General features: G+C 52.3%; 1 protein-coding gene across 1 annotated transcript; it reads right to left on the reverse strand.

Annotated features, from left to right (window-relative positions):
* Positions 1-1,214: 1,214 nt before the first annotated feature.
* HS3ST1 (heparan sulfate-glucosamine 3-sulfotransferase 1) lies at positions 1,215-2,570 on the reverse strand. The gene has a single exon (XM_037529750.1). It carries the CDS (start codon positions 2,464-2,466, stop codon positions 1,534-1,536), a length of 933 nt encoding a protein of 310 aa, XP_037385647.1. The 5' UTR covers positions 2,467-2,570; the 3' UTR covers positions 1,215-1,533.
* Positions 2,571-11,315: the final 8,745 nt, after the last annotated feature.

The following is an 11,315-nucleotide window of genomic DNA, read 5'->3' on the forward strand; positions in this document are numbered from 1 at the left end:
ATCAGGGCAAGTCAGGAAAAACTGTCTCAGCGTCTAGGCCTTTCCTGTTGAGTTCAGAAAGAGTTGGGGAGGAAAAGAAGAAAAAACAACCCAAATGTTGTGCTTTGGCTGTAAGTGGATTCCAAGCCCTGGCAGAGATAGTCCCTGTGTCCTGCACTGGCTTGGGGACATGTCAGTGTGTCCTCGAATGCAGGACACCACCAGTGTCATGACCCTCTTGCACCCCTGCCTTCAGTACAAACTGTGCCAAGAAGCAGGTTATTTTGTGTTTTGTGTTGTATGGTAATGAGTAAGGTTTACTTCCATAGCCCAGAGTGTTGCAATTTATTTCATTCTGCAAAAGCCTGCCGAAAGAATGCACGAGGTAACTCAGGCTGATGTGATCGCCACCCACACCCTCCTATTGGGAAATGGAAGTCAGACTGATATCAGGCTCACCCCCAGACACAGATGCAGGGGCTCCCTCTCTGCTCCCCTCCATCTGGTGCCCATTTTTTTAGTGCCAACCTTGAGAATTTAAATTTTCTTTCATTTTCAGAACTGCAAATTCAGAGTTGATTTTTAAACGTAGACAGGCACGTGTCAGTGGCTACGGGGCGTAGGTCTGGTAAAAACACACCATGATCTTTCAGAAACAGACTCCCAACCTCAGTCAGCCTTCACGGAGTCTACTCGGGGGGACACACGTGAGTTCCACAATGCTTCTTTCCTAGTTCAAGTGCTCTCTGAGACCACTTGCCTCCTGGGACAGAGCACACAGCCCCAAGACCATTGCTAAGGCCCGTGGTTTAATCCCTCCATTTCTCAGAGCTTTCACCCACCCGTATGGTAGGCTGCGCCTAGTGCTGAGCTCAGCAATGGAAGCACGCGCTCTTCCAGGCAGGGGTCTGTCACAAGCAGCCTACTCCTACTTGGTAGCTAATTCTGCAAGTCTTCATATTGCATGGTTCACTTTGAATTCACACGGGGTTAAAATTCACAGGCAGGTACCTGCTAAAGTGGGAGCAAGTGAAATTGAACTTCCAAGAATCAAAGAATAATCTCTGTGGAGATAAATCTCACCATGCAAGTAGAAACTAAATGTGATGACCACAGCGAGGCATTAAAAATTAAAAAGAGCCATGAAGGGAGGGGAGCAGAGGATACCCACGAAAAAAGTTTGTTTTAAGTAACGCGAGAATGTGTGTTCCGGGGCACAGAGCTAGCTGGAGTTGGGGGCAAGTTAAAAAAAAAATAATTAAAAAAAAGACGGCATCCTCAGACGTTTTTGGAAGTGAAATCTTTTAGTTCCTTCATATAGAGACATATTACACAATGTTAACAACCATGAAAAACAATACAAAATGCCCTCCATTTAACAAGTAGAAAAATATAACTAGTATATATGGCAATTGTGAATCTAATACTGTACAGGAGTAATTTATGGATTTTACAAATAAATTATAGCTTCAATGCCCTTTTAAAATTATTTTCCCCCTAGATGTACACCAGAACTTACAGCCGGAGAGTTCGGAGCCTAGAACTCATCGCACATCAGTGCCAGTCAAATGTCCTGCCAACGAGCTCGAAGAATTTCTTGTTTGGCTCGTGGAAATATTCGTGGAGTTTATGGAGGAGTTTGGGGTCCACCTGGGGGTGCGCCCGGCCTTTGGACTCGTGCAAACAGCGGTCCCGGCCGCCGTCCCGCAGGCAATAAAAACCCTTGGTTTTGTTGAAGTAGAAGTTGGAGGCGTTGATCTGCGGCGACAGCCTCAGAAAGCGCTCCACCTTCTGGATCTCGGGGAAGGGGTCCCTGATGAGGCGGTCGCCGTCCACGATGTGGATGTGGCGCAGCGGGAAGAAGCGCAGCCAGTTCTGCAGGTGCACGTGGTAGAGGCTGCGGTTGAGCGCCTTGTAGTCCACGTTGAGGCGGCCGTCGCGCACCAGGAACTCCTCGATGGACGGGTAGGGCTTGCGCTTCTGCAGGTGGTTGTAGAACACTTGGGTGTAGTCGGACAGCACGCGCTCCGACGGGTCCCGCAGGATGAGCAGCAGCCTGATGCTGGGGCTCAGGCGGTGCACGCGCTCAGGCACTTTGGGGGACGTGAAGTACGCGGGCGTCTTTTCCACCGTGAGCTGGTGCGGGTTGGAGAAGGGCATCTGGCGCAGGTACCAGCCCAGGCCCTGGCTGTAGTGCTCCTCCCAGTCGAAGAAGTGGACCTCGTTCTCGGCGGCCGCCACGTCGGGGTGCAGGCTGAGCATCTCCAGCAGCGCGCGGGTGCCACCCTTGCGCACGCCGATGATGATGGTCTGTGGCAGCTGCTGCATGGAGCCATTGGGGGCCGCGCCCTCCCGGGCCTGGTCCTGGACGCTCAGGGGCCGCAGGGGCGCCGGCTGGGCCCGCTCGGCCCCGGGCACGGAGGGGCGTGAAGGCACCAGCTGGAGCTGGGCCACCAGCAGCACCGCGCCCAGGAGCAGCGCGGCCATGCTGGACACCACGGGGGCTTCACTGGGCCGGGCGCCGCTGGGGCATGAAGCGCCGCCGCAGGGAAGGCTCCTGATCAGTGACACATCGGGGTCGCAGGCCGCTGATTACTAGGAAACAGGAGGGACATGGGTTAACCAACCACAAATATAAACAGGGCTCGCTCCCGCTGACAGGCCTGCAGGCCGGGGCTCGGCCCTCACCTCCCTGGGATTTTAGCCTGGAAAGCAGGGAGTGGAGAGAATTTTGTCAACAGCGCCAGAGAGTAAATATTTTAGACTTCTGGGGACCTACAGTCTCTATGGCAACTCCAAGTGCATCGTTTTGGCTGGAAGGCCGCAGCCACAGCCAGGGCAGAGGGGGGTGGTGGTGATGGGCCAATAAAGCTTTGTTTGTGGACACGGAAATGGGGATGCCCTGTCATTTTCTGAGGACTTTCAATAGCTTTAGTTGGATTTTCCCCAACCATTTACATGCTCAGCTCTGTGCTCGAAGACCAGGCCAGGTCTGACTGCAGCCATAATTTGCCAAGCCCTGTTACAAAGGAAAAAGCTTGGAGAGGCTTTCGGACCTCAGCAAACACCCGTGAAATACCAACTGCCCAGCAGGTAGTAGGGCTGGAAGAGAAGCAGGAGTTTCTGTCCCTTCCCCCTCCCTCTCCTGCTGTCCCCTTTCCTCCCACCCCTGCCCAACCCTCCCCTCCCTACAGGGGCTTCTGATCTCATAGGGCAGGTGTCGGGTCTTGGGTGCCTTTACAGCAGGGCGAGCGCGGGCACGTTGCTCCGACTTGGCAGCAGGCAGCAGGCACTAGATGTTGCCATTAGAGTCGGGGCAGGGTGCTAGGGGGGCAGATGTTTATTCATTCTGCCTGAAACAGCTGGGGATGACTTCACGACAGAGGGAAGGTTTGAATGGGTCTAGAGGGATAAATAGGGCAGGCCAGTAGATGTGGCAAGCACTGTGATGTGCGCATGTTTTACTGCTTCCCTAGCGGGTTTGCAGCGTGCTCAGGGGATGTCATGGTGACCCCACAGCCTCAAGCAGGGCAGGGCAGCCAGAGGGGAGGTCTCCGCCGTGGACACGACAAGTTGGTCCATTTCAAAATTCAGAGCCCTCCTTCAAAGGTCTAGACGCAGGTTTCCTGCCCCCACACATGGTCTCCTTTGCGCCTTCTCCTCTTCACCTATCCAGGATTTGCCACACTTTGCCCTCAAGGTCACAGGCACTGCTGGCATAGATGGTGTGGGGTCCCCAAAGAAAGACCAGACACAGTTCGTGTTTGTAGGAATCTGATAGCCGGCTGTGTGCTTGACCCTCTCCCGGAACCAGGAGATTGGGAAAAGCTCCCTGTTAAAAAATCCCTGTTTAAGCACAATGAGCGAAGAGTGAGACCAGCCTTGGGGACCGTGGGATTTACAAGCCAACAAAAATGTTCTCCATCAAAAGGGCCCATTATCTTCCTCACACCAGACTTAAAATTCACTTTATTAGTTTAACACTTTCCCAGAATGTATAAAGGAAGAACAAAATCCAGAGCTTCCATTTTTATGATCAAGCCAATTGATGTACGTCTCTCGGATATTAATTGTACTAGCTGCCTTGAAAAATATATATTGAAGAGCAAGTGATTCAATAGCTGGAAACCTTTAGAGAATGACAGAAACCTGGAGAAGGGACTTGCAAGATGAGCCGATTTAGGGGGAAATGTGTTGAAGGACGGGGGAACAGCATCAGATGGACTCAATTTTATGGGCCATTGGCTTTCGTCAGCTGGACATCTCAGTCCACTTCTGTCAAATTCCATTTCCTGCTCAGCTGCTCACAGGGGTCAGCACAGTGGGTCAGCTGTTTTCCTTTTCCAGGTGTGGACATGCGTGTGCCTGTGCGTGTGAACACTTGCCTGTGTTTCTGAGAGTATGCATACATGTGTGCATATTTGTGTGTTTTCTGTGCATGTCTGTGTGTACACATTTGCATGTTTCTAAGTGTGCACATGTGCTCATTTGCATGTGTTTCTCAGAGCATTATGCATGGGTGCGCTCGTGTGTGCACACTTGCATGTTTCTGAGTGTGTAATGTGCTCATCTGCTTGTGTCTCTGTGTGTGTGCCCATTTGCATGTGTTTCTCACTCAATGCATGTGTGCAGTGGGTGAGGCATGGGGCAGGGGACAGAGGTTGTTTTGCACTGGAGAGCTACACGTCCTGCCGACATTGCCACTCCACCTCCAAGCTCTTTATTCAGAACCAGAAAACAACACAGACCCCGCTCGTGCAGCTTTTGAGGGAGTCAGAAATCCACACTGAGAGTCTGATTTCTGACAAGGCACTGGCTGCGCACTCGCTCCTGGAGCAGCCTGGTGAGTGAACACCCGAGACGTCGCCTCCTGAAGGGAATTACCAGCAGAGAAACCAAAGATAGTCTGTCCTTTACCGAAATAAACCCTCCAAACCGGGCAGTGAGCAGTTTAAGAGCGCCTCGTGTCTACTTTAATACTTTCTAAAAATGTATTTACTTATGTCTAAGGCTGCTAGATTCCAAGAGTATTTGAGGTATATGGGGAAAAGCTTAGCGAAGTCTCATGACACACAAGCAGGATATATAAATAGGCATGCATGTGACATGTAGTGCATACATGTGCATGTTTATGTATGTAGCATGCATGTGTGATGTAAATAACGAGACAGGAAAAAGACAGAGATGCTTGGGTTTGTCTGAAGGATTCATGTGCTATACAGCATCCTATATGTAGCAGGTGCATGATCCTGTAGCTAAGCGATATATGACTAAGCATGAGATGTGTATGCACGTATGATATATATGTAAATACAAAGGCAATACACCATGCCTACACATGGTGGCCATTGGGACCCAACTTCCCTCTGTTGTCACCAAGTCATTTGAGCTCTGGCATAGTGAAAATTTCCAAAACTTTTGGTAACATTCTCAGAAAACAAGAGCTCCCCAAGCTCAGGGCATCGGGCCTCACCAACCTTGCCGATGGAATGATGCACATAAACATTGAAGAGTCACTAAGTCCCGCCTTTTACAGGTGAGGAGGCTGCAGTGACCCATTCTAGGTCACAGGAAACCTAGGCCTGGAGTTTGCGGCTCCTATTCTGAGCTTTCCCTGCTCTGACTTCCGTCCCCCTGGCTTAGCGCGAGGGCTTAGCGTGAACTAAGGGTGATGTTTGGGCCTCCTGAAGAAGCAAGACTAAAAAAACCCACCAGCTGTGTTGTCAACCCCTGAGCACCTGTTCCAGAGTCCCCCGACCCACAGACACCTCCTGCCAGGGCCTGCGTCTCCACGTGCTGCTCAGACAAAGGGCCCAGAGCCACTGCATGGAGCTGGGCCTGTCTCCAGCTTGAGCTGCAGTCGGTGACTTTTCCTCATCTATGAAATGGGAATGACTCCAGTGGCCTCAAGTGGCTATTTTGGGGCTGAAACGAGAGTATGTGACCAGCACTGTCTAGCGGAAACATGTGTGAGCCACGTGTGCACTTCCGTTATTCACCAGACCAGCTTTTGTTGCATCAATGCTGTATAGCTAACATTTGGCTCAGATGTGAGATGAATCCCCCCATTTTTTACCAACACTGCTCCCCTCCCCAGTGCTGACCACGTTGCTTTGCAGAGCAGTGATCAGCACGTCCTGCACAGATAAGAGAGCAGCTCATCTCAGAAAGACTCAGTCATCCCAATCAGCACATGCTTGTGAGGGCAGCAGGATGCACCCCAGGGGAGCGGCCTCTTCTCATGTATGCGTCTCCCCTGCTGTCCCTCTGGCCCTGTGTCGAATCATGCATTATTATTACTTTTATCGTGATAATTAAAATGACCCAATTTAAAATTTTCCAGGAGCCGTAATAGGAGAAAACAATTTTTGAGTAAAGCAATGTGTCCAAAAGGTTATCATCACAACTCATAACCACTCCCTAAAATTAAGGAAATAGTTTGCACTTTCACGAAGTTTCAAACTCATTCCGTTGTGTTTGTATATTCTTACAGCACAGCTCCGGATCAAGACCATTGAGCAAAATGCAATTCTTAACCTGAAAGTGTGGAAGGCGCCCTCTAACCCTGAGATTCATAGGATAAGATTAGCAGAGCCGTGAATAGCAACATCCCCTTCTCCTGCTCACAAACGAGGGGCTTCCTCAATAGGCAAAGGGCACGGCAGGAAAGTTTGAACATGGCGGGCAGCACAAAGACAGATTCACTGTCCTTTCTCAAGAAGCAAACCAGGAACATTCTGGAAGTTTGGAGCCAGCACAGCCAAGGACAGATGGCTCGACAGCTCCTGGAGCCCAGGACACAGCCCTGGATGGCAGCTCCATGTGACATTGTACTGAGCCTCATGAGACAGGGATTCTGCTCCTCCACCCAGCGATGCCCCTGCGAGTCTCCTAGAGAACTGAGGGCTTTGCAAGGAAGTGCGACTAGAGAAATCAGGTGGTGCCGAACTAAGACCCAAGCTCAGTCCACACAGGCAGAGCAGGAAGCTCACCTCCCCACCCCCTGACAGTGGCCGGGAGTCAGTGTCAATTATTCCCGGGGCTCCCAGGTGATTCTTTGCTCCTGTGGAACAGGCGCGCCTGGCACCGATTCTGCGACGAGGGACAGGATCTCTCTGAAGGCTCAGACTTGCCAGGATGGGTACTCAGAAAGCCTTTCAATTTAATAGCAAGAGAAACGGAATAATGTTTGTCCAAGACTGAGTCCAAGGGTAGAAAGTCTCATGCCCGACTCTCCCCATTGTGCATGGACTAACAGGCCCCAAAGAGAGATCCGCCCCATCCGTGTGAACTCCCCTGGATCAGGGAGGCTGTTTTCTTGGCAGAAAAAAAGACAAAACAAGCCTTGAGTTTCAAGACTCCAAAAGACAGTTGGCCTCCCATCAGCAGCCCTGGGCTTCCCTGGCCCCACCGTGGAGACTTGGCCACAGGCCAGGTGTGGGGAACACAGAGGGAGCCCCCGGGGTTTTCCAGATGGAGGCTCCCGTGCGCTGGAATTAGACCCAAACTATTTTTCGGGTCCTGGATACCCCAAGGATGAGACCCTCTGGCCCCCCTACCCCGCCCTCCCTCTCCCTGCCTCCATCTGCTCCTTCAAGCCACGCTGCAGCCTTGCTGGTCTCTCTGTTGCTCCAAACACACCAAGCTCGTGCCAGCTCTGGGCTTTGGCATCTGCTGCTCCTACTTTTCCGGATGCTGGGCCCCAAGCTTTCTGGGGCTGGCTCTTTCTTGCAATGCACATTTTATTTTAAATGCTGGCTTTCCCTGCAACGTGAACCTACCCACTCTCCTTGCCTTATTTTCTTTTGCATCGTTCCCTTTTCTACTCCTCAGGTACTACCCCAGATTGCATCTGTGCTGCGCCGGCCTCTGTGGCCAGCACAGTCAGTTTCAGAGCCCGCTGTTCTGTGCTCTCTCTACCGCATGCCCCGGGGCCTGGCATGGCTGCCGGCACACAGTAGGTGCTTAAGAGAGGCTCCTCAACGAACGTCGAAGGCAGCACAAAGCGAGGCAAATGGCCAAAGGTACTCAGAAAGCCTTGCAATTCAATAGCAAGAGAAACAGAATGACGTCTGTCTACGAGGAAGACTCAGTCCAAGGGTAGAAAGTCTGTCTCATCCCTAGACAGTCAGGCAGAAACCAGATTCTGAAAAGGAGACTTGACATTTCTAATGGTGATGGGATGAGATCACCTAAGAGTCTAGAAAGTATTTTTAATTAAAAAAGGCAGGGATGCAGTGAAATAACCCTTCAAAAATATTTTAATTTTCTCCTTAAGTCTTCTTATTACATAATTCACATCATGACCTAGATTTCAAATGTAATTAACTACAATATATTCTCTCAGTCCCTCTGCTGGAACATATTCATGGATAAAATGAAATAACGAGAATATTTCATAAGAGAGAAATTTCACGCATGGGGAGCAGCAAGACCCGCGACCCCTCGCCTGCAGGGCGCCTCCCGCCCCCCCACAAGACAGTGGCAGCTGAGACCTGCTGCCTGAGAGCAGGATGATCAGACCCTGCATGCGAGCTGCTGAGGGGACCTCGCAAAAGGGCTGGGAAGGAAGAGTGACCGACGAGCGCCCGCTGGGTCTCACAGGTAAGTCCTGGGGTGACTTGGCCCTCCTGATACTTGCAACAATGCCACGAGATGGCTAGTCTCATTGTAGTTTACATTTTTTTAGTAAAGGAAAAGTTGTGCACACTAACGCAAAAGCAGAGGAAGTTTTCTCCGCTGGACAGATCCAGGCTGGCAGCTTACACTGAACTGACCTCAAAGAAGGTCCATCCTCTCTGGGGCTCCACCTGCCACCCGCCAAATGGGTTAAAACCCACTTCATGGGGCTGTGACGAGATGCAATAAGATCCCTCATGCATAGCGCCGCATGCCGCAGGCAGTCGACAAAATGGATGACCTGCCTTCTTCCCAGGACAGAGGTGGAAAATTGCTATGAAGGTTAAATGACCTTCTCAAGGTCACGAGTGAGAAAAACTAAACGTCCACGCCTGGCCATCTCTCCAGCCCGTGCTGGGCTGCTTCCCTTTGAAGGGCGATCCTCCCGTGGCGGAGGGGAGTGTGTACCAGGCGGGCTGGAGCGTCCCGCCAGGCCCTGAGAAGATAACAGAAAGGAGAGACCCTGTGCACTGTTATGCAAGAGCTGCCTCTCCAAGCATCCCGGGGTGTTGAGTGATTAGATCTTCTGGAATGTGCTGAACCCTGAGTAGTGTGAGCATCAGAACAGTCTTCCTTCCGAGAGCCAGCAGCCTGCAATGTTTTGCTGCTCTGTAGGAGGCAGACATGTCCTCGCTTCATCTTTGCACAACTTACAACTTTCTATCCTTGGCGGGTCATCTCAAAAATCAAGAAATAGGAAACAGATTTTGCTTACGCCTGTCAGTCTAAGAAAGGACACTGGCATCGCAAGCCTCGCATAAATATTTATTTTCTTGAAATTGCCTGCACATGACACACTTCAACGGGTGTTGACATTTGCTTTTGTTTGGATTTACTTATGGTAATTGATGTGAGGACGTGGTGCTGAGTGCCGGGCGGAAGAGACCAAAGGTCAGCCTGCGCATCGTCCAGACGCTTCCCCGGACATACTGACCTCCCTCCCCTTCAAGCAGAAGAGGACTCTTGGGCCCACCCTCGTCCAGTCCCCTGTGCTCCCTGGCACCCACGACAATGCTGGAAGGCTCCGTATTTACAAAAGTGAAGTGTCCAGTAGACATAACCCTCTAGGAGTTAAGAAGGAGGTGTCTGAAGGTCAAGGAGGCCAGCACAGTGGAGCAGGGGCTGGGGGAAGGGAGATTTACATCGTGGTGTTGTGACTGAGCCTCGGAGAACCCTCGTCGAGGCAAGAAGAGGCTGCAAGGCCGTCTCCAGTCAATGCACACAGCACTCATGCCCGGCGTAGGTGAGACCTGGATAGCCAGGTGTGGTCGGGCCAACCCCCTGAGAGCTTGTTAAAAATGCAGATTCTGATCCAGGTGACCTGGGCAGAGTCAGAGATTCTGTCTCCCCACCAAGCTTGCAGGGGAGTCGGTCTAAGCACCTACAGGCCTTGGAAAGCCTGCATGTCTGTGCCCACTCGCATTTGCATTTGGATCTCCTTGACCTTGACCTTGACCTTGACCTTAGTCCAATGTTCCTTGAGTTTGTGTTTCTTCCTATTGTTGGAGAGGTTTGTTTTTAATTCCAAGATGGAAAACACTGCGGTGAAGAAAATAGAGAGGGCTCCGTGAGGCCGCAGAGGTGGTGTGACCTACAGGGAGTCTGCACAGAGGATGCAAGGTCCAAATCCGGGCTCCAGACTCAAGGCCGTCACTAGAAATCCTCGAGACACGGAGCCTCAGCGCTGTTTGCATGGGCCAGCGGTGAGGATGAGACACCACTGCCTCTGGGGGTGTGTAGATGGTGCCACGGGGCCTGGCCCACGCAAGTCTTCGATCATGGCAGCTATTTTTGTCTGTGTGGAAGACACAGGACTCAAGGATAATAATTAGTCAAACGCACTTGCTCCTGATGCAAAATATGGCAGTGACTCAACCCGACAGGCTCAGGGAACAAGCGGCAGTGAGGCACAGACGCCATCCAGGCTCTTTGTGGTGGGGCCGCACAGCAGGTCGCCCGTGGACGCCGGGGGATGCTGCGCAGCGGGTGCGTGCGGCGGCGAGAGCCGAGCACGGGGAGGGGAGGCACAGCCGCTTCTTCTCTCCAACACGTTTCCTCCACGTTGCTGCACAGAAGGCAGCGGTGACCTAAATAAATCCTTCATCGGGGCAGAGACGCGCTGGCAGAGGCAGTGAAGGAGGCGGACGGGCTCCCTGATTACTCGGCGCGGCTGAGCGGAACAGGGGGCCGTGGGGCCGGCAGCCCAGCTGCCTCAGGGCACTCAGGTGTGCGTGGCTTCGGCCCCTGCTCAGGTGAGACCCGGACAGGTGCCCTGAGCCTTGGGGAGCCTCCCGGGCTGGGGCGGCCAGTTCTCATGCTACGCCCTCGGCTGGAGCGCGCCCACGGATCCGGGCATGTCCCCAAAGGGGTCGGGGCAGACACTCAGGGCCTCAGAGGCCGGACTGAGGTGGTGAGGGAATAAGAACCCCAAGGTCAAATGCACAGGGGCTGCACTGATTCAGAAACCCGGGGCCACGGATGCCAGACCCGGACCCCAGACACACGGAGACACGAGAGCAGTTGCCGCTGAAACTCCACAAGCACCAGCTACAGCCAACGCTTCCCCTGCTGGGCAAGGGTGGAGGAGGTTTGACCTCATCCTGCAGCCAAGCTGCATAGACTGAATGCTTGGGGTGGACAAGCAGGTGCCGATAATC

This window comes from Talpa occidentalis, unplaced genomic scaffold (assembly GCF_014898055.3).
Source record: "Talpa occidentalis isolate TD23 unplaced genomic scaffold, MPIMG_talOcc4v2.1 talOcc4.6, whole genome shotgun sequence".
NCBI lineage: Eukaryota > Metazoa > Chordata > Mammalia > Eulipotyphla > Talpidae > Talpa > Talpa occidentalis.